Below are 24175 nucleotides of genomic sequence, written 5' to 3' on the forward strand. Positions count from 1 at the left end.
GAGTTTCGGGTCACTGGGGATGCCCAGAATGACAAAAAAAATGAAAAACTAAAGGAAAGAAAACCTAGGTTTTCTTTTGTTCTTTGTTTTTGTTTGTTTCGAGACAAGGTCTCATGTAGCCCAGGCAGGCCTGGGACTTCAGGTGCAGCTGAAGCTAGTCTTGAACGCCCTCACCTCCATTATCCGAATGCTAGGATTTCAAGCCTGTTCTACCACACCTGGCCTAAGATTTTTCAGTGTAAACAAAATATAAGAAAAATGGAAATCCATCAAGGGATGACCAATTCATTATCAGCCAGAGTCCTACTTAGGTTATATTGGGGATAGTAAAAGTGAACAAGGAGCCGGGCAGTGGTGGCGCAGGCCTTTAATCCCCCCACTCGGGAGGCAGAGGCAGAGGCAGGTGGATCTCTGTGAGTTCAAGGCCAGGCTGATCTACAGAGTGAGTTCCAGGACTGTTTCAAAAAACAAAACAAAACAAGACAAAAAGAAATCACCCCAGAAAAAAAACAAAAACAACAAAAAAAGTGAATACGTCATGGTTACCGAGAGGAAGGAACTTCCAAGCTTAAAGGAGAGAAAAACTAAGTAATTAAAGCTGTATACCACAAAGTGTAAGACAGGAACACGTGCTGGAGAAGGAACTAGCTGTCGTCTACTGCGATAAATGAAAAGATGACTGGTGAGGAGGTGGGGAAGGAGTCTGGGTGGGGCAGACACAGAAGGTCTAGAAGCACCTCTAACAGCTGGCTAGAGAGGCCGGAACAGAAAAATCAAAGCTGGAGGCCTTACTGGGCTTCCTTGAGAGAGCAACAGGAAGCCCCGAAGGGATTTAAGCAGCAAGGTGACATTATCAGATTTAAATTCACAGCTGCTGTGCAAAGGTGGTCTGGAAGTAACCATTTTAAAGGACGGGGTAATTTAAAACACTTTTTTTGTTTTGTTTTGTTTTTCGAGACAGGGTTTTTTTGTGTAGCTTTGTGCCTTTCCTGAATCTCGCTCTGTAGACCAGACTGGCCACGAACTCACAGAGATCCACCTGGCTCTGCCTCCTGAGTGTTAGGATTAAAGGCGTGCATCACCACCGCCCACAAATCACTTTTTTTTTAAACTAGGTATTTTAATTTAAATTTAACTTACTATGTAGACCCCACTGGCCTGGAACTCAGAAATCTGCCTGTCTCTGCCTCCTGAGTGCTGGGATTAAAGGCATGTACCACAATGCTCAATTTAAACTTTAAATTTAAAATATTTACTTTTGTTTTTGGAAATTAGGCCTTTACTTCCATTCTTCAGTTACTTAAAATTACTTTTAAATGTATCACAATATTTGTCTCTTAGCTCTGAAATGCTAATAATAGCTAGCTTTTATTGAGCATATATTATATAATGTGAATACTATCTTAACTGGCTTTCAGATTCATTTAATCCTTATACCCCGAGAAGCTTGCACAACTATGCTCATTTTATAGGCAGGGGGAATGTGATAGTTGGTCATAGTGAGAGCAGAATTCAAACTCAGTTCTGTCTCCAAATTCTGCATCTTACTAACTAGACTGTATCTTAAAAATTGCTTAGTAACATAAACAGAAAATATATGCACCATGGGAAAAGATGCCCAATTTTTCCCAAATATCAGAGAAGAGAAAGGCCCAGATAAGTTGACAGGGTAGGTGGGATGGAAGATAAACTGGTAGTTTAGGTAAGAGACTGTGGTAGTTAGTGCATGCCTGCAATCCCATGACTTTGTAGGTGGGTAGTGTGTAAACTGATGACACACTGCTCCATGGTATGGCCAAGGGAAGGTTTTTACTGTAGATATGAGAGAGAAATGCCACAGGCATGTCCACGAGTCCAGAGCAGAGAGCAGGAGAAGTAGACTGAACACTGCCCGCAGACTGGACAAGGCCATGGCTGTCTACAGGACAGGAGAGAACCACAGGGGACAGAGAATGAGAAAACAGGGAGAAGCAGGAGCAGAGCGGGAGAACAGAGTGAGAAGAGCAGGGTGGAGGGAGGTTAGGGAAGGGGAGGTGAGAAGGGCTAATATGCTAGCATGGACTTTGAAATGTATACCAGGTTACTTACGGGGGAGCCTGGAGGCCAGCATGAGCTTTGATAGGCTAATAGGTGCCACAGGTAGTCATGAGTCCCTTTTGCCAGAGGTAAGGGAAATGACTGCTCTTGGTAGAGGGGAATCAGCTGCACAAGTTCCTGAGGAATGTTGGCTTTTACCTGGAATGAAATCCTCCTACATTCCAGGTTGAGCTCATCTATGGATATTTGAACTGCCTTTTGGAGTTTGGTAAATTGGAGTTTCATTTGGATATTACAAGTAGGACTGTCAGAGTTTAAGGCCAACATTATCTACACAGCAAGTCCAAGGCCAGCCTAGGTTGCATGTGACCTGTCTCAGCAACAAAACAAAATAAGAGATTATGGTAGATTATGGAGTCGATGATGAAAGTGAAGTGATGGATTTAGATGATTCTGTAGGTACAACACAGGATTTGGTGATAGATTTGATAGAATGTTTAAGGGAGAAGAGATGGTTTCATGGATTCTGATTTATATCAATGGATTACATACCTAGAGAGGTGTTTCGCTTTGGTTTGGTTAGGAAAGGTCTGGCTATGTAGTCTAGGTTGGTGTTAGGCTCACAGCAACTGTCCTGTTTCAGCCTCCTGACCTCAGAAGGGCTGGGATTTAGGTGTGACCACCTATACTCCTATTTCTATTAGAAATTATGTAAGTTTCACTCTGACAATTAGGAACTATCTGTTGTGCTAAAAATAGCATAGTAGGACTGGGTACGTAACTTTGTGGTAGTGTATGCTGGAGGGAAAATACAATCCATTTTTCATTCTTTGATTAGTCTTGTCAAATGGGGAAACAGGGCTGGAGAGACGACTCAGCAGTTAACAGCATTGGCTGCTCTTGCTGGGACCTGGTTCTGTTCCCAGTTTCTACATGGTGGCTCACAACCATCTATAACTCCAGGTCCAGGGGATCCAAAGCTCTCTTCTGGCCTCTGCAGGTACCAGGCACGCACATGGTATACATACATATATGCAGGCAAACACTCATACACATAAAATAAGATCTTAAAAAAAAATAAAACTGGGAAGTTACTGTAACAGCAATGAATGCTAGTAGCCCCTTAAAAGATTCTAACATTTGTATGGCCGTGGTAAGATAGGACAAAATTACCCTGGAATGTGCAATCCCAATGAGTGAATAAAGTATTATCCGTTCAGATCTGAGATGAGTGGGAAACAGCCTTCTAGGCTGGCCTCAACTGGCCAGGCTTACTGTTGCTTTTGCTTCTCTGGGCTGGGATTACAGGCTTGGTCACCATGTCCAGCACTACTCAACTTTAAAACCTGTATTATTCCTAGGTCTTCTAGAACACCTAAGTATCACAGAAAACTAACCGGCCGGTTTAAAAAGAGACTGTAATTCTATCTGTTTGCTTCACTGTAGAATCTGCTGTTTGTGTTCAAATTGGTCCTTCCCCCTACTGACTTTGAATCTTAAAACAAGCCACAGGAAATCCTAATTTTAAAATAATTAGTGAAAAGCTAGGAATGTGGTTCCGTTGGTAGAGTGCTTACTTAGCATGCGCAGAGCCCTGGGTTGGATGCCCAGCACAGCCTAAAAGTAAACAAACAAACGACCTGACCTGATGTGGAGGCTGTCTCATGACTATATTATTATAACGACAGTACTCAGAAGATGGAAACGGGAGAGTCAGGAGTTCAATATCATGCAGAGTGAGTTTGAAGCCCGCCTGGGGCACTCAACATTCGTTTCAACAGCAAAAACACACAAAGTTTTAACAGCCTTTTAACAATTCTAGACACTTCTAATTTCTTACTTCGCACTTGCCAGAAACTCATCATTTAACTTTGGCAGAATCGTTTTGCAATGTGGCGTTCCCACCCAGTCCTCTCGGATGCCATCACTAAGCCGTAGGCAATGAAGGCTGAAAACCAAGAGTGAGCCTGTGCATCCCACATCCGTCCACGCCTGCCACGGGCCGTGCTGGCGTCAGACACAGTCAGGGCTAACTCTGCTCCGACGCACGGGCTCGCGGTCAAGTTCTCCACCGACTCCACGGACGCTGCCGGAGCTGGCCGGGCCGCGGGCCCCTGGGGCAGCTCGGCGCTGCAGCACCCACCCTCCGTCCCGGCCGGACCTCCAGCCGGCTCCGCCGCCGCCGCCGGGGCCAAGGGGCGTGGCGCCGCGGGAGCTCCCGCGTGACGTCACGTGACGCCGCGGGGCTCGGGGCCGGGCGCCCTCCGGCCTTCCTCCGGGAGGCTGTGGCCGTCCCCGGCGTGGGCTCGGCCGCCCGGCGACAGGACGGGAGCAGCGAGCGGCAGGGCCTCCCCGGAGGACATCCGCTGTCCGCCTTGGGCTCCCGCGGGCTGTCCAGGGAGGCTCGGAGCTGTGAGTACGGGGCGCCCCTTCCCCGCGCCCGGCGAGCGCACTCGGGGCGGCCACCTCCGGCCGGAGCCGCGCGCTGAGGGGGCTGCGGCGGCCGAGAGGCGTGAGGCGCCCGCCGAGGGGGCCGGGCCCGGGCCGGCTCTGAGGACGCGCGCCGGGCTCGCGCTCCCCGCCGCCGCCGGCTTTCGGGCTCCCGCTCGCCCGGAAGGCGCGCCCCTCCGCGCAGAGCCCGCCCCGCGCATGCGCCCTCCGCGCCGCGCGCGCTTTCCGCCTGCCCCGGGAGCGTCCTCCCTGTGACCCGGGGCGAGCGGGGAGGCCGGGGGGCGTCTGGAGAGAGGCGGACGGAGGCCGGGTGGGCGGGAGGGCCGCGGCGCGTGTCCCTGGTGTGGAGTGACAGCCCGGTCTTCCCGAGCATCCTCGGGGCACCGGGGGGGGGGGGAGGCTCGCGCTGCCCGGCGCGCGCCTTTGTGTCCGGAGCCCGGAGACAGGAGAGAAGGGCGCGGTGCGCAGCGAATAACGGTGCCCGGCCGAAAGATTGGCGCCAAAGTGCTGGGCGAGCACGGTAGACGGGAAGGATGCCATGAACCGAGATTTGCAAACCTGGTACTGCTGGTGTTTTAGGTAGTAGCTGTTTTAAACAGCTTGAGCGGCCGCGGTGGCAGCGCACGCAGACGCGAGCAGATCCCTGAGTTCGAGGCCAGCCTGGTCTACATAGGGAGTTCCCGGCCAGCCAGGGCTAAGTAGACCCTGTTTCAAAACAACAAAAGCCCTGGATTAGTTTAACTACCTCTTCATTGAGGCCTTTCCTAAAGGATACTTAGTTTACGCTAATTTTAGTTTTAAGCTTTCCATTAAAGTTATTAAATCTTTAAACCTTTCTTTCTCTTTCCTTCTTTTCTTTCTGTCCTTCCTTCCTTCCCTTATTCCTCCTTTCCTTTCCTTCCTGTCTCCCGTCCCTGTCCTCTCTCCCTTCCTCTCTTTCTTTCAACAGGGTTTCTCTGAGTAGCCCTGGCCTGGCTCTCAGAATTTGCTCAGTAGACCAGGGTGGCCCGCCTGCCTCTGCTTCCTGAGTGCTGGGATTAAAGGTGTGCGCCAAGACCGCCCGCCATACTTTATTTCTTGCTACAGAGAAATATAGTTTTGGGCTCAAATCTTAGCCCTGAAATAGTCAAGTCCTATCTGTGTTGGAGTTGATAATTACACCTCTTTGTAGAGTTCTGATAATTCCCTAAATTACAGTAAAATTATAACTCATATACTACTGTACATAGCTAAGTGCAGTCTCTTATTGGCCATAATGTATCTTTTATGGCTAAGTAGTTACAGGCTTGTGAAGCAGAACTATATTAACGCTCTTCATGTCACTTTTAAAAATTAATATGAAATGAATATTCACGAGAGAGAGATTAGCATTATTAATCCTTCATATATACATCCATTACTCAGCTTCAGTAATTGCCAGAGTAAGCTGCTGTTGTTTCATCTCTCCACCACACCCATTTTCAAGCCAATTCCAGAGAATGTTAGTTTATCTCATAATATTCCTTTAACAGATAGCCTTTTAATGGAAAAAGAAAAAAGAGGCTGGAAATGTATCTCAGTGCTAGAATTCTCCCCTAGCATGCCTGAAGCCCTGGATTCTTTCCCAGCACCATAAGAAATACAAATTTTTAAAAAGTTTAAATGGTCACATCACTATTGCATGCAAGAGATTTAATAACTTAATGCACCCAAGAAAATTAATAAGATTATTTGAAATCTATGTATGTTCATCTTTTTCTGATTCTTTTAGAAAGCCTAGTTGCAATTTTTGTAACACTTAGTAAATATGTATATTCTCTGTAGTACTATATAGGTAACCAAGTGGTTGCATACATTCTTTTTGTTTTGTTTTTGTTTTTTTTCAAGACAGGATTTCTCTGTGTAGCTTTGGCTATCCTGGAACTTGATCTGTAGACCAGGCTGGCCTCAAACTCACAGAGTCTTTTTTAATTTTAGGTTAGAATACAAAGTAATGGGTTTCTTTTTGTTTTGTTTAGTTTTAGGTTTTTTGTTTGTTTGTTTGTTTGTTTTAAAGATTTATTTATTTATTATGTATACAGGATGTATGACTGCAGGCCAGAAGAGGGTACCAGATCTCATTACAGATGGTTGTGAGCCACCATGTGGTTGCTGGGAATTGAACTCAGGACCTCTGGAAGAGCAGTCGGTGCTCTTAACCTCTGAGCCACGCTCCAGCCCCGAGTTTTTGTTTTTTAAGATAAAGTTTCTCTGTGTAGCCCTGGCTGGCCTGGAACTTACTTTGTAGACCAGGCTGTCTTGGAACTCAAGAGATCTGCCCACCTCTGCCTCCTGAGTGCTGGGATTAAAGGTGTGAGTCACATCTGGCCAAAGTAATGGGTTTTTTCATACACGCATGTCATTATGCAGTGTTGCCAGGTTGAACGCATTATTGCTCCTTTGAAAGTTGTAGTTTTTGTTTTGCCTAACTGTATGTACCACATCCATGCCTGGTGTCCATGGAGGTTAGAAGAGGGTGTCAGATCTGCTAGATCTGAAGTTGCAGAAGGTTGTAAGCTGTTATGTGGGTGCTAGGTCTTGAACTTGGCAGTCTCTGAAAAAGGAGCCAGTGCTTTTTAAACACTGAGCCATTTCTCTAGCCCGGAAGTTGTTTATGTACAGAGTCTGTGCATCCCAGGCTAGCTTCAAACTCTGTGTAGCTGGAGAGGAGAGGATGGCCTTCAACTCCTGATCCTCCTGCCTTCATCTAAGTGCTAGGATATAGGCATTGACTACTAGGCTCAATTTATGGGTGCTGGGAATAGAGCCCAGAGCCTTGTGAATGCTAGATACATGCTTTACCAACTGAGCCACATCTCCAGACATCTTATGTGTCCTGCTCCCTCCCTCCTTCTTCCTCCTCTGCCTCCTTCCATCATTTTTCTTGAGAAGGTCCTGCTGTGCTAGCCTAGGTCGGCCTGAAACTTACAGTTCTCCTCAGCCTTCCCAGTGCTGAGATTCAGGTTCCTTTCGTAATGGTAGCTAATTAATGGTTTCGAGTAAGAACCCAGTTTAAAATATGTATTAAACCACTTGAGTTTCTTAATAGTCTGTTACTTCTTTTTAGGGGCTACATGAGTTGTAAAGTTAATCATTAATCATTACTATGAAAGAGTCACAAAGTACCTTTACCCTATAGCTCTGTACCTCTAAATAGAAAGAGTATCTTAGAGCTTTGCCGTATGTGTATCTTACTGACTTGTTCTCAGAAATACACATAGATCGTTCTATGCTTTTATATTCAACCATCTGCCTGGTTTTATAACATTGCGTATGTAAATGGTTGTAAAATCGGGAATATTTCAGAATGTTTCCTAGTATCTGGTTCAGTATAGTGCTGCACTGCACAGCTCTCCAAAAATTAAAGAATGATTTTTTTTTCAGTGCTAGGGATTGAACCCAGGGCCTTGCATGTGCTCACCAAGCACTCCGTTTCTTACCTACATTCTCATTCCTTGCATATTTATCACTACTACATTTATTTATTGACCTTGTGAGTGAACATATGTGCCCATACCACAGTGCACATGTAGAGGTCAGAAGCCACCTGTTGGAGTCCCCTCCTTCCCCTTCCAGGGATCAAACTGTCAGGCTTGGTGGTGTTTTTACCTGCTGATCCGTCTTGCAGGCCCCCACTCCCCTCCCTCCTTCCCTCCCTCCTTCCCTCCCTCCCTCCCTCCCCCTTCCCCCCTCTCTCTTTTAAAGATAGGATCTTGTTATATAGCCCAGGCTGACCTTGACTTTGGGAAGCCTCCACCTCTGGAGTGCTGGGATTATAGACATAAGCCAGCACAGCTGGCCAGTAAGTTTTATAAGGGTAAATGAATACTGACTGAATGATTATAAACCTTTCAATATTATTAGAGTCCTTTTAACTTCAGCATAATTTAGGTAATTACTCCTTCTTAGATGGAAAAACAAGACTTGCCTTGAGATTTGCCCTATATGAAGGCCAGGTAACTGAAATCATAGTTTTCTCTCTTTTTTTTTAGTCACAGGGTCTTGCTATGTAGCCCTGGCTCTTCCTGGAACTCACTAAGTAGACAGACTGGCTTTGAACTCAGAGCTCCGCCTGCCTCTGTCTCCCAACCACACCCTGCTCCCACCGTTATCTTCTTTCCTCACTCTTACCCAACTTCTGTCAAATTCTCTGAAAGAGTGCTTGTAAATAGAGAAAGAAAACTTGAAAACAGCCGGGCTTCCGATTTCATCCTGATTTCAAATTATGTAAATGGAAATGCAAAATATGACACGTTGCAATTTGTCACTTCAGGCATTTCAGTAATCCAAAGACAACTTCACACCTATGTAAGACAACAAGAAAGGCCAGGAAACATCAGCAAACGGAAGTGTAAAGCCTGGTAAGAAGATGAGCATTTCGGGAAGCAGCTGTGGAAGCCCCAACTCTGCAGATGTGTCCAGTGACTTCAAGGAACTCTGGACAAAACTAAAAGAATATCATGATAAGGAAGTACAAGGTACAGTCTTTCTTAAGTGCTTGAGACTATAGTAGTAGGAACTAGCTTTGATTATTTTATGTATTTTTAGATAGAAATAACCTTAGGGGCAAATGTTCCACCGTTAAAGGGCATTTACTATTGTAATGCTTTATGATTTGTTTTATTGATGTCGTAGTTACTTTGTGTAACTACAACTATTGCAGAATATAGTTTTGTTTTGTTTTACTGTTTTTAAAATCTATATGTATGTGTGTGAGCCTGCATGAGTATATATGTACAGTATGTGCTCAGGAGCCCATGGAGGTCAAAAGAGGATATCAGATCCCATGGAACTAGAGTTATAGGCTGTGAGCCACAATGTGGGTGCTGGGAACTGAACCTCGGTTCTCTGCAAGAGGGATAAATGCTCTTAATTGCTAAGTCATCTCTCCAGCCCCGAGAACAGTTTGTATATAACTTATCATTAGTTACTCATGGAAATATGCTTTAAGGTGCTAAAAAACAGTAGAATTTATTGACTCAAGACTTAGATTTGAATTCTAATTTCATTTTCCTGATGGCTTTGTGATCTCAACTGTTACATAACCTTTTAATCTTTTTTCTACCATTATTTGTAGGATTATCTCTAGATGTAAAAGTGCCATTTAAATAATCTGACAAACCTTTCAGGAGTTGTCTGTGACTGAAACTCACATACAAAAGTGATGGCAGTTTCCTTTAAAAGTTCCGTAGGCTGCCCGAGATGGTCATGGCAACAGTCATGCACATCCAGTGAGCTAAGAGCTCAGAAGACTTAGATGGAGTGCAGCAACTGTGCGGGATGTGGTAATTAGGATGAGCACATCAGTATTTGTGTTAAAGATATCTTGGGGACTGGAGATGTAGCGCTGTTGGAATGCTTGCCTGGCTTGTACAGAGCTTTGGGTTTGATCCCCCAGTACCACATAAGAAGATGTAATGGCACTCACCTGTAAGCTCTTGGGAGGGAGAGGCAAGAGGATCAGAGTCTAAGGTTTTTCTCAGATCTTTATTTAGATTTTCCTCATATATGAGAAATGTTTGCTATTACAAATTTGTTTTTTTGTGGTGATGCTGAGGAGGGAAGCCAAGGCCTCACACATGTTGAGTGAGTACTCTTCACTGAGTTACACTCCCAACCCTATGAGTATTTCTTGATTGCCTACTACAACCTCGTGCTTTATGTTACAGCGCCCACAGATTTAACATTACACTGTAGTGAGTTAAAATGTGATGCACGTGAATCAATTCTAACTTTTAATTTGGGGGCTATATTGAATCATTCCCAAGGTAAATTTAGTTTCTTTCAAAACCTTATAATAGCCTCAGTAGATTCTGACCTATGAACGTCAAAGTAACCTTTCAAGTCCAAGTGTACATAGAGATACTTAATCACAAAATGTATTTTGAGGATTTGCTGTGGGACAGAATTTTAATGCAGTATATGGTGTTGGGAAGATCATCCAGGCAATGCAGGTGGCAGGAGGGTGAGGAGACTAGAGAAATTGGATATAAGAGCTTGATTTTCCCCCAAAGAGTTATAGACAGCTGGATGTATTTCTAAGTGGTAATGTGCTGGGCGTCGGTTAGGCTTGTAGGTAAGATATAGTGCTAGGAAAGCAGATGTGTTCAGGTTCACGGTTGTACATGCTGAGGAGAGTCTCACCAGAGTCTCACCAGCTTTATTTATCTTTAGGATTAGCTCTTTGGGGGGGGGGGCGGGGGGGGGGAGTTCAAGACAGGGTTTCTCTTGTAGCCCTGCCTGTCCTGGAACTCACTCTGTAGACCAGATTAGCCTTGAACTCGGAGATCCTCCTACCTCTGCCTCGCAAGTGCTGGGATCAAAAGTGTGCGCCACCACTGCCCGGTTCCCCTGTTCTTTTCTTAAAGACAGCATCTGGTCCAAATTCCCTTATATTACCCAGGCCGACCATGAACATGAAACATTTTGGCATGTGTTAGTGCCTTCTATAATGCTTTTTTCAGAAAGATTTTATGATTTTTAGTGTACTAGTCCTTTGTCTCCTAAGCATTTTATTTTCATATTGTGTCAAATAGAGTTTTCTTTACAAAAATTTTGAGATAGTGTATGATGATGTATTTGAACTACCTCTTTGTCCCAAGGGCTGTTTAAAGTTAGTTTGTTTCTCTTTGTTTGTGATTTATTTATATACTTTGTTAATTATTTTCTGAGGTTGTTGGTTTGTGTGGGGGTGGGCAGTTAGAGTAGGTGTCACAGCTCAAGCTGACCTTGACCTTGCTGTATAGTTGAGGGTGACTGAATTCCTGCTCCTCCTGCCTCTGCTTCCTGAAGTGCCGGTTTTACAGGTACACAGCCATGCCACTGCAGTGGTCGGCCTTTTTCCTATCCTGTCTTGGAGATATTTACATATAAGGCAGACAGATTAGTTGAGGTCAGAGGACATGTTTGGGAGATGATTCTCTCCCTCACCCATGTGAATTCAAGGGATCGAACCCTGGTCGTGAGACTTGGCAACAAGAACCTGTACTTGTTGATCCATCTTGCCAGTCTAATCTTTGTTCTTTCTAATTTCAAGTGTTTTGTTTTTTCAAGACAAGGTTTCTGTGTCGCCCTACTTGTCCTGATACTTGCTCTGTAGCCCAGGCTGGCCTCAAACTCAGAGATCCACCTGCCTCTGCCTCCTGAGTGCTGGGATTAAAGGCATATGCCACCACCATCTGGCCAAGTGTTTTATCATAGTGATAGAAAGTTGATTAACATACCATTGAAAGTTTTACTTTTTGTCTTATTTAACGGGGAATATATTTTGACAGGTTTCTTTTTGTTCTTCTGTAAACAGGGTCTTAAGGAGATCTCTATTTTATGATGAAGTAGCATTAAGAAAATAATATATTCCTTGATCAAAGTAACATATTTGTTCTTAAATTTGACAAATACTACATAGTAGATCACTCACCTTTGTTTATAGTAGATAATGATGTTGTGTGGTCCTTATTGCTGTTCTTTAATAGGCTTCATGGTCCCAGGAACATTAGTGTACTCTAAAAAGCATTAAGACGGTAGGGGATAAGAAGAAGCAGGCTTGTTTCCTGCTTATGGATTCTTGAAGGTGTGGTTTTGTTTGTTCATTGTTAAGACAGAGTTTCACTATGGAGCCCAGCTGGTCTAGAAATTGCTGTGTAACCCAGGCAGGCCTCAGACTTAAGGTCTTCCTGCCTCAGCCTGCTAGTCTTGGGATCACAGGCATGATGGGATCACCATGCTTAGCATGGTAAACACTGGTGTTATTTAAAAATTTAGTTTGGGTTACTGGAAATTTCCCAAACAAAAGAGGGCTTTTTAAATTACTGGTCCTTTGTCAGTGTGCTTCACATAGTTCCATATAAAATTGGATCCTGTGACTGTGTAATAACATCAAAGACCTGCCTAGGGGGTGCTTACTTTGTAAAAAGAAGGTGGGGGATCTACTTAGAAAAAACAATACAAGAAGCTGTTTGCAGGACATCAAACACAGACGTGTCTGGACATCGCAGGTTCTGAAGTATATATAGGAATCAAAATTGACTCATTACTTTTTAAAGCTCCATGTCAGTAAAAGACAAAGGAGAAATATTAGGAAGAGCAAACAGTACTTGAGATGCATAATTTTTACATAGACAGCCAAGGAAATCTATCCATAAGAAATGACGTGCATCTGTATACCCTGCTGTATTTGCATTTGGGGTTTCTTGTTTGTTTCATTTGACCAGAACATAATAAAGCAATATCAATGATATGCCACATACAAAGCTGGATGCACTGATCATAATAGAATAAGCTACATGCATTTCTTTTAAAACTAAGAATAAATGGGCTCCCATCTTATGGTGAAAATCAGCAATTTGCAAGGTACGTTGTTTGCAGGGGGTGATCCTGGTGGTATTTGTCTCTAAGTTTTTAATCTTTTTACCATGACTGTATCCTTCATTGTTCATTCTAGTGTCTAATTGTCATTGAGAATAGACAACTTTATGCTTTGAATTCAGAATAACAGGTTTTAACAGAATTTTCATGTTTTAATAGGAGTTTCAGAATTCTTTAAATTTCAAAAGTCCTAAGAGTATATTTGGGTAGGATTTTTTTTTTAAACTTAGCATTGGGTTTATTATTAAAAGCATAGGTTGGGCTGGAGAGATGGCTCAGTGGTTAAGAGCACTAGTTGTTCTTCCTGAGGTCCTGAGTTCAATTCCCAGCAACCACACGGTGGCTCACAACCATCTGTAATGAGATCTGGTGCCCTCTTCTGGCCTGCAAGCATGCATGTAGGCAGAACACTGTATATATAATAAATAAATAAATCTTTTTTAAAAAAAAGCATAGGTAATAAAGTAGAATTTAGAATATTTGTTTTTCATGTCATTTTATAGTGTTCAGTGTCCACACTAGCTTCTGCTATCACATCTCAGTTAATACAATTCCTGTATCTCATAAATCTGGACCATTTTCATAAAAAACTAGGCAGTTTGGGGGACAGAATTGCAGCTGATTTAAAGAAATGGAACAAGTTGTAGGCTCTAACATGGCAATACAACTGCAATTGAGTGATTTTGATTGTTCCCAGTTTTTTGTTCTGCTTACTCTCAAATGTTTCATCAGCATTACACAAAACATTTACATTAAGACTACAGAATCAATAGTGTTGTTTCATAGTGCCAAGGCCTGTTCATTAAGAGCTCTCTAAGTAGCTGTCACATTATTTTATTGTTTGCATTCATAACTACTATAAATTCAGTGAAATTCACAATGATTAGTTGATCTGTTTTGAGATAATTAAATATTAAGCAAAGTACACATTCATTAAATATAGCTGATGTCATAAATAGAAGTTTTTAGTTTAGAATAGAAATAATTTATTGTATAGTTAGAGAAATAGGATTTTTTTGGTAAATCATATTATTTGATCTATAGGTGAAGCTGTTATTTGTCAAGAAAAGTGGTACTAGTTTAATCATTTCTGTTTAAAAAGCATAAGCAACTAAAGTGACAGTAGGCATTATATGTGGTTTTTATCTGGATAAAAAATTAAAACAAGAATTAATAGCATTGATTTTTGTTTATACATCACAAATTGAACTCTTGCCTCATTTATGAACTCTTAAACTTGTTTGGTGTAATATAACAACATATGCTTGCCCTTGATTGTTTGATTTCCTCTGAAATTCATAGAATGAATAGGTGTATGATTAATTGACGTCCTAGTGCTTAGTCTTTTGAACACTGTTTCCTCAGTAGGTTCTCGGGTTGCTAGTGTTATGATCCCAAATACTGTGTTGAACAGACTACCTGTTCAAACAGGAGCTGCATTGTTGTATGGCCTCATTCCTTCCGATGGGTGTGGAGCAGGATTAAAGCACACTTTATAGGGGTTCTAATTGTAGACACCTAATGACTTGATGAATAGCGAATGCTAAAATTTGAATGCACACACACACACACACACACACACACACACACACACACAAACCTGTTCTGAGCTGATCTACATGACAGAACAGATGCTCACAGGTGTTGAATGCTTACAAGATAAAAGAGTAGTCTTTCCATATTTCCCAAGAATTTTCTTTTGAAGTTTATGTGGATTTTCCACTTCATTGTTTCTTTTCTAAAAAATAAAGAATCTATTTCATGGCAGGAATCCATTTCATCTTTGGCTACTTTTCATTTGCAAAAGTAGACCTGAGTTTTAGAAGTCAGCCAAATTTAAAACAAGAAAATCTGTCAGCAAGTAAAAATCCCCACATTTTGGGAAGAAGAGACAAAAAACTGCTGACTCTAGCCTTTATTCTAGTGGGGCATAAGTCCTTATTTCTGCAAGAATGATGCTTTGCGGAGTACTTCCAGGGTCTCTTGAGTTTGTCGTCATTACCCAAGAGAAAGAAACTACTCGGGTTAGAAACTTGGCAGCTGTGAAGGATTGTTATTATTACTGTGTTAATTAAAAGCACAGCAGTTTACTTTTACCAGTTATAATACAAGGCTTCCTTTGTATTGTTTTGCACATCTTTTAAACGCAAATCACATTTTTCTTATTATTTTAAATCAATGTAACTGTAAGAAAGAGTGCAGAGATCCTGTGTCCCTTTTCCTAGGTTTTCCCACTGGTAGTATATTGTATAGTTTTGCTGGCTTGTTTTTGAGATAGGAAATCACTCTACAGCCTAGCTTGGCCTTAGACTCATGGCAGTCCTCCAGCCTCAGCCTCCCAGTGCTGGGATTATGGTGTGAGCCACCGTACCTGGTTATACTTTATATATATTATATTTTATCACAACTAAGGAGTTTTTATTGGTTTAATTAATTTACTAGCCTTATTCAGATCACACAAATTCTGTATGTACACTTGTGTATGTGTGAAACCTAGACTTATGTGTTTAGTTCTGTACAATTTAGTAACGTGTAGATTCTATGCCGCTTACCCTCTCCCATCCCTTCCTTCCTCTCCAGTTTCTCGATATTAATGGTCTATTCTTCATCTCTAACTTTTTTCATTTCAAGAACGTTACATAAGTAGAGTCATAAAAAAATAACCTTTTGAAATTGGTGAATTTTACTCAACACAATGCCCTTTGAGATCTGTCCAAACTGTGCATGTGTCAATTGCTTAAGAGAGAGTCTTGCTGTACGGCATAAGGTGGCCTCAGACTTGCTATTCTCTGTCTCTGAAGTAGGCTTTTAATTGTTGTTAGATGTTACTTAAGTTGAAGAGCATTTGATTGTTCCTTATGTGTAGCTGCTATAGTCAAAGCTACTGTAATGTCTATGACTTTTTACACTCCCTTATTAATAATACTTTATTTAACTGAATAATAGGTTGTAGAGCCAAGGGTAAAATGTGTCATATTAGTTAACCATTTCCTAGAGACCAAACTTGAGAGAGTGAAACTGTAACACTACCGCCCAAGTCTTCAGAACCCTCATTTTGCTTATTTGGATTTCCTGGCATCACTGGGACAATGAGGAGAGTAGACAGACTTCCCCATCAGTGTCTGTCTTGACAAGGATTAAGAAATACGAGGATATTTTTAAAAAATTCTCCCTTATCTAGATTATGTTGTCTAAGATTGTAGTAATTACAGATACTATGAAGAAACCTGTTCTTAGAAGTAAGTGCATTAGTGTTTCTAGATACATCATGTTGCTAGAAGTATGTAGTGTACTAGTGTCTATAAACTATCAAAGGCAGGTAGTAAATAATCTTTTATTATTCAGAAATCATTCACTAATAACTATTTCTTCAGGACTAATTTTGTCTGATACAAGATAATCTTAGCTGGACGAGGTGGCACACACTTAAATTCTCAGCATTTAGTGGGCTGAGATAGGAGGATTGTGAGTTTGAGACCAGTCTGGGCTACATAGTGAGTTTTAGGCCAGCCTGAGCAATATAGAGAGACGCTGATTTGTTTTAAATTTTATTATGTACATTTTATTTTTATGTATATGATTGTTTTGCCTTAATGTATATTCTGTGTGCTGCTCTTAGAAACTAGAAGAGTATGTCAAATCCCCTAAGACTGGCATTATAGGCAGTTAGGAACAGCCATGTGTTGCTTGGAATGGAACCTCGATTCTCTGGAGGAGCGGCCAGTGACTCGTAAACACTGAGCCATCTCTTTAGCCCCAAAAAACTTTAATTTTTTCCAAGATTTATTTTGCATGTATGAGTGTTTTGCCTGCATGTATGCACATGTGTCGTGTGCATGCCTGTTGCCCATGTGGTAAGAAGACAGTGTCAGATCCCCTGGAGCTGGAGTTACAGTGGTTGTAGCCGCCATGTGGGGGCTGGGAATCAAACCCTGGTCCTCTGAAGAGCGCCTGAGCCATTTCTCTAGTCTGGGAAACCAAACTTTTAAAAAAATTCTTAGAGAATATTAACAATTTCTAGGCATTTTATTTTATTTATTTATTTATTTTTGTCTTTTCAAGACAGGGTTTCTCTGTGTAGCTTTGCGCCTTTCCTGGAACTCACTTGGTAGCCCAGGCTGGCCTCGAACTCACAGAGATCCGCCTGGCTCTGCTGGGATTAAAGGCGTGCGCCACCACCGCCTGGTTTGAATATTTCTGATTAGGAGTTTCTACCTAGACTAGAACCCAAGAAATCAGATGCTATTGAGAACAGCTTTGGATATCTTGCTAAGTTGTTTTCCAAAGACTATACTAGAAAAGTATAGTTATTTTTTTAAACAATGCTCAGCACTATCAGTAATTAATTAGCATATAATTAATCAGCACATAATTAGTAATGAATTCTTTTGGTTTGCATTTATATTAAGTTGCTAGTAATGTTGTAGACTATGTTTTGTGCTTATTTGGTGGTTTTCTTTCATTGGTTACTGCCATGAATTGGAAATACTTTATTACTTGATAATATTTTCCCTTGCCGTTTTGTTTTATATCAGACTTAATTAAAATTGAAAAGAGCTTGTCTAGAGTTAAAAATCTTAGTACCCTTTATTAAGTACTTTTCTGTAAGCAATTTTGTTTCTAATCCAGGACTTCCTGCCACAATCTAGCTTAATCCTCAGAGACTTGAGCCTACATAAGCATTATTTTTGTTAGCAAATACATAAGCTGTGTCAGAACACAGACCTGCGTTTATAGTGAAATGCTAATTATATGTTTGCCCTCACTATTAGAAAGGAAATAACTCACTTTTAATCTACTTGGCTGTCATATAATAGACTAAAAGCAATAATGTTGCAGATTTATTTTTGTAGCCTGAGGGTGCTAGTAAGGGGAATACACTGTACATCAAATAAGTTCTGGATCATTATTCAGAAGCCACTTTAAACTGGCTTAATAGTGTAGCATGTGCTACACTATGAACTTAGATAACTGCTTTAGAATTGGTACAATGTGTAACAAAAATACTATGCTTTTTTTCTTTGTTACTTTGCAGGTTTACAAATAAAAGTAACCAAACTGAAAAAGGAACGAATTTTGTAAGTATCAGTATGTAATACCAATGTCTTATTTATTAATAAGTAATTGATATTAATAGCCAGTCTCATTTTTTTTTAAAAAAAAAAAAACTTCATGTCTTACTTAAAAAGGAATTAGCTTTGGGCTAATTAATCATGATTTTATTTTATTTTATTTTTTTGTTTTAAAGTAAAAAATAACTGGTTTCTAAGTACAAGCTTAGTTAACATGCATGTGTATATTTTTAATATAAATCATCTTTTCGTAAAATGAGAACTGTTTGTGTCATTCTTTGGTATATTAATTCTTGGAATTCAAATTATTACAAAAGGGGAGAAGAATAATTGTGAGATTTCTACACTTGAAAGAAATGGAAGCCAAACATGGTGGCAGACACCTTTGATCTCAGCACTTGAGAATAGGGGCAAGAGGATCATGAGTTCAAGAATAGTTTCTGCTACATAGTAAGTTCGAGGCCAGCCTAAGCAACATAAAAGTCCTCTTACCCAGAGAGGGGTATTCCTGTCGTCTCAGCACTTGGGAGATGATGTAGGAGGATCAGGAGTTCTAGACCCATCTCATTTACATAGTCTGAGCTACGTGAGGATGTGTCCTAAAAACAAGACCAGTGCCGCACCTCTAATCCTAGCACTTGGGACGTTGAGACAGGAAGAGCAGGAGTTAGAGGCATGTGTGAGCTACATGAGATTCTGTCTCTAAAGACCACACAACCACACAGTGTGTGTATGTGTGTGAATGCACACGTATATGAATGAATGAATGCTAATGGGTATTCTGATACTACTTCTAAGAAGTTTAGAATGACCAGAGGCCCTCTGAATTTCTTTGATTGTTAAACTATAAATCATGTGTGATTTTGAAGTTTGGAATAGGTTTTACTCATGGTTATTTAGAGTTTGCACATTTGAAAATATGAAATAGATGGCATAATAGAATGTCAATACACATACCAAAAATAATGTCACTATGACAAGTGATTTTATATTTGCTTTACAGTATATACCCATGTACTTATGAGCCTCATGTTTCTAATATTTCCAGACTATAGCTGAAATCTAAGATTACTTACCATTTATATTTATTTCAAAAAAACAGAATTTTTCCTTTACACTTAGAAAGTAATATTTGATAGCAGAGGTAGATTCAGAAATAGGAAGAATACAAAAAACTTCAAACATGGGACTGGAGGAATGGCCCAGGATTCAATTCCCAACACCTATGTGGTGGTATACAACCTTAACTCCATTTGCAGGAGATCTATGTCCTCTTCTGACTTCCACAGACATCAGATACCTACATTGGTGCACATACAAACATATTGGCAAATGACTCGTGTGTGTGTGTGTGTGTGTGTGTGTGTGTGTGTGTGTGTGTGTACGTGTACCTACTATACATATATGTGTAATATATATACATATGTATGTATATATGTATATATGTATGTATGTATTTGCAACTGGCTTTGAAATCTATGTAGACCATGCTGACCTCGAACCCAGAGATCCACCTGCTTCTGCATCTGCCTCCTGAGTGCTAGGATTAATGTGTACACCGTGATGCCTGGTCCATGTGCTCCTTTTTAAGGATGTTGTTTTAAATTACCTTAATCATAGAATAAGCCATTTCTCTGTTTCTGTAATAAAATAGTGTTCAGCTCTCACAATTGAGAGATGCTTATTAATAGAAGTTAGTGGGCTTTTTCAGAGTACATAGTTAGAATATATTGCTTACTGCAATATATTTTCTTACTAGCAAACAACCAACCAAACAGAAATTACTTTCATATTAAGGAAAATATGTTCTTTCTTGTACAAGGCACCTAAAAGGGACATTTTAGCACTACTGAATCAGTGACTTAGAAATCACTGAAGACTCAGATTATCTTTTCTTTCTTCTCTACCATTGTTCATGTTTCCCTTTCCCTCTTAGATCTGGCAAAATGGCACAATGGCCATGCCATTGTAATCATCTCTTGGAGAACTTGTATCCCTTTTTATTAATTATCCACATTTGCCAGACCATTCAGTCGACTTGCTCTAACTTACTGACCAAATGTTACCATCATTTCCTAAATAGCTACACAGAATTTACATGACTGGTTTAAATTAATAGATTTGACAGTGCTTAATCTGTGTTATTGGTATTCCAGAATGGTTCGAATAAGTAAGTATATTATTGACAATGAGTGCTAGGATTGTCACTTTTAGGAGAAGGGAGTTAAAACCCCAGAAAGGGGGAGAATTGAATGAGATGTGTTGTTGGGTACAGAATTGGAATTATCAGTAGGCACTAAATAGAATATATTGACAGATAAATAGTACAGAAGTTGATATTTTTGTTAATATGGGTGAGGACATATGTATAGGTTCAATGTGTGGTCTCTTGAAAAGTTCTAAAAGTAGTGACACCTCAGTAATCATGAGCAAGCACATCTGTATCTAGCTCCGGTCTTGATTTCTAAACAATGGTTTCTAGTAGAGTAGTCTGTGTGGGCTGGAGAAACGTCTTGATGTTTAAGAACACTTGGTTGCTCTTCCAGAGGACCTGGTTTGATTCCTAGCACCCAAATGGTGGCTCACAACTGTCTATAATTCCAGTCCCAGGGGATCTGATGTCCTCTAAGGCTTCAGAACACTAGGCATACAAGTGATGCACAGGCGTATATGTAGGCAAAATCCTCATACACATAAGTAAATTCAAGAATAATTTCTAAAGGAATCTATGTTCTTTGAAGAAATGGTAACAGCCACTTGAGGCTTATAACATGCAAGATGAGCTGGGACATTTTGTGATGTCAGAAAAGAAGGACATAGTGAAAAAGGTAGTGTGTTAAAAGATAATAAAAGAGTGGTCATGTAACTCACATAGTAGAGGACTTGCTTAGCATGTGCAAAGCCCTGAGGTTGATTCCTAGAACCAAATAAAATCCAAGCATGATGATACTTACTTATAATATCAGCACTTGGAGATGGAGGCAGTTGGTAATCCTTGACTTCAGAGTAAATATGAGGCCAGCCTGAGCTACATCAAACCTTGTCCCAAAAAAATAAAAATAAAGAGGCAAATAAAGTGAAAAAAACTCAACAGTAAATCTAAGACAACTTGAACAAATAAATAAAGATAAATTATCTTTGTTATATTTTCTATTGCTGTGAAGAGACACCATGACCATAGCAACTCTTATAAAGGAAAACATTTAATTAGATCTAGTTTACAGTTTTATAGTTTAGTCCATTATCATCACAGTGGAACATGGCAATGTTTAGGCAGACATGAGGCTGGAGAAGGAGCTGAGAGTTCTACATCAGGCAGCAGGAAGTGAACTGAGACACAATTCCTCCAACAATGCCTCACCTACTCCAACAAGGCCACACTTCCTGATAGTGCCGCTCCCTATGGGCTTATGTAGATCAGTTACATTAAAACCACCACTGTAGCACAAATCCTAATTGGTCTTAATAGAAACCCAGAGCCAGATATCAAGATGAAAGTTAAAAGTTCAGAAAGACAGGAACAAGCCACAGACACCTCTCACCTCACCAACTCCTCAGCGGAAAAGACTGAGTGCCAGTCTCTTCCTGCCTCGTATTCCTTTCTCCGCCCAGCCATATTACTTCTCAACCTCCCTAGTGCTGGGTTTAAAGGTGTGGGCCACCACTACCTGGCCCCTATGGCTAACTAGTGACTGGCTTAGCCTTCTGATCTTCAGGTAAGCTTTGCTCGATCATACCCAAAATGTTACCACAACCACAAATTATATTTCCCTTAAGATAAGGGGATAACTCTTTATTAGTGGAATTCCAGTTAGTAAATGTAGAAAGAATAGTAGACATAGAAAAAAAAGTCATTATTTGGAGAGCTTTACAACAATTGTTAAAGGTAATAACCACCAATTGAGCCTTTAAAAAAGTATGATACAGTATGATAAGAAATAGTGTTTGCAGATAGAATGGTGCCTTAGTGCCTAAGAGAACTGACTGCTCTTCCGTAGGACCCAGGTTTGGTTCCCAGCATGGCTGCTCATAATGGCCTGTAACTCCAGTTCCAAGGGATCTGACACCCTCTTCTGACTTCTGTGGGGATCAGGCACACACATGGTACACATAACTTACATGCAGACAGAACACTCATTACCTATAAAATATGTGAATTTAAAATAGAAACTGTATCTACAAATTTTATAAAACTAAGCCGGGCAGTGGTGGCGCATGCCTTTAATCCCAGCACTCCGTGGGCAGAGGCAAGTGGATCCCTGTGAGTTCGAGGCCAGCCTGGTCTACAGAGTGAGATCCAGGAAAGGCACAAAGCTACACAGAGAAATCCTGTCTCGAAAAACCAAAAAAAAAAAAAAAAAAATTCATAAAAGGCTGGGGGATCATTACAACTTAAATCAAATGATCAAAGTTAATATCACTAATAATATGAGATGTATTTACCTTAAGTATCTCGATGTGGTGAGATAAAAAGGGTACAATATTGCTTCTCTCATATTAGCAGAGCAGTTTTATACTGGGGAAGCATGGTCAACATAGTCAAAAGACTAACTGTACGGTATTTTGCAATGATGTGAACACGTGAAAGACACGACAGAGACTTTTCCAGATTGGAGGAGACGTGACAAATACATTATAGGGTCCTGGACCAGAGAAATTACATTAAAGGAACAGTTGGTAAAATTTAAATGGGGTTTGTTAATTAGTTACCACTTACCACTGTTATTAGTGTTAATTTTTTTATTTTGATGATTGGTTGTTACTGTTCTGTAATAACAATGTATTTGTAAGTCTGAAATAGTTTTCAAAATGAATCATTAGAAAAGATCAATTTCTCTCCCCAAAACTACTCAATATTGAAGAAATGAAGACTGATCTTAGCAAGAAATAAACTAGAAAAATGGCTATTGAGTAGGCAACTGAAAAGGTTGCTACAGTTTGACTGTCGCCAATTCTTACAGTAGCCAGTAAAGAGTCATTACTAATGTAACTCCTGGAGCATGATGTTCTTTGTGTGGCACAAATTTTATTTTTGTGGATAATAGACTTTCATAAACTTCCCAGCTTTTTAATATACTTTAATATTGATAGCATAGCCTTATATTTATTCATTATGTATGTGTATGAATTACATGTTTCCTCAAAAATTTTATGTGTAAGTTCTCCCTGTGATATAGATTACTCAAAAGTTAAATGATGAATTGCATTTTATTGTATGAGACAAAAATACAATTATTTCCTTAATAAGTAAAATTCATTTTTATATCTGTTTGAAATATAATGGAAGAGTCAGGTGGATCTCTGTGAGTTCGAGGCTAGCCTGGGCTACAGAGTGAGTTCCAGGACAGGCTCCAAAGCTACACAGAGAAACCCTGTCTCGAGAAACCAAAAAAAAAAAAAAAAAGAAGAAGAAGAAAGAAATATAATGGAAATAACTATTTTATTTAAGAGTAAATAAACTTTTCTTCGATGCCACATTTTTTTTAGTTACTTGAGTTTTAAAATTTGTGTTGATGTCCTTTATGAACATTGTCAACCAGAATATGAATACTGTCAGTAGTATCATGGTGACGTAGTGAAAACCAAATGAAATATCTAGAGGACTGTGTAATGGAGTCATTCTACAGTTCTCCCTTGTATAATATACTCAACAATCTCAGAGTTCTTGTTCACTTTCAGCTTTTAAAAAAGAATTATTATTATCATTGTTTGTCTGTTTTGGGGTGTTTTGCCTGCATGTATGCTTATGTACCATGTGTGTGCCTAGTGCACATGAAAGCCAGAAGAAGGTTACAGATGGTTGTGAGCAGTCATTTTGGTGCTAGGAATCGAACCTGGGTCCTCTAGAAGAGCAGCCAGTGCTCTCAACCCCTGAGCCATCTCTTCAGCTTTAGTGTTTGGCTTTTTCTAATAGGTTTAATGTTTCAGAGTTGATTAGTAGTTACAGGATGAAATCTTTTATGTTACTTCTTGGATCAGTGTTACCGTTACTAATATTGTAAATTCTGAATTAACAACCACTGATTCAAATGCCTTCCTTAAGAGTCAGATGTTGATCACTTTTAAGAAGCAGTACTAAAACCCAGAAATCATTGTGCTTACTATTTGATTATATATTTTAAATTACTTTCACTACATGTTTTTGAAAGAACTTAGTTTTATTAAAAGGTATCCTTCCTATAAGCATATTAATTTTGTTTTCTAAAATACTATTTTAATAATAGTTTTAAAGT

The 24175-nt window shown here is 40.3% G+C and overlaps 1 protein-coding gene across 6 annotated transcripts in view; it reads left to right on the forward strand.

The window, feature by feature from the left end:
* Rbbp8 (RB binding protein 8, endonuclease) overlaps window positions 1-24175 on the forward strand; it is a 100014-nt gene that overhangs the window by 15243 nt on the left and 60596 nt on the right. Inside the window, exons 1-3 of one of the 6 annotated variants that reach the window (XM_076554725.1) lie at window positions 4311-4449; window positions 8780-8984; window positions 17906-17948. In XM_076554725.1, the coding sequence (XP_076410840.1) occupies window positions 8876-8984; window positions 17906-17948 (152 nt within the window). In that variant the 5' untranslated portion in view covers window positions 4311-4449; window positions 8780-8875. Of the gene's footprint in view, window positions 1-4310; window positions 4450-4873; window positions 5068-8779; window positions 8985-17905; window positions 17949-24175 lie in introns of those variants that run through there. The other 5 variants (XM_016007807.3, XM_042263886.2, XM_076554726.1 and 2 more) reach the window with 5 other exon arrangements.

Source organism: Peromyscus maniculatus, chromosome 19, assembly GCF_049852395.1.
Source record: "Peromyscus maniculatus bairdii isolate BWxNUB_F1_BW_parent chromosome 19, HU_Pman_BW_mat_3.1, whole genome shotgun sequence".
Lineage (NCBI taxonomy): Eukaryota > Metazoa > Chordata > Mammalia > Rodentia > Cricetidae > Peromyscus > Peromyscus maniculatus.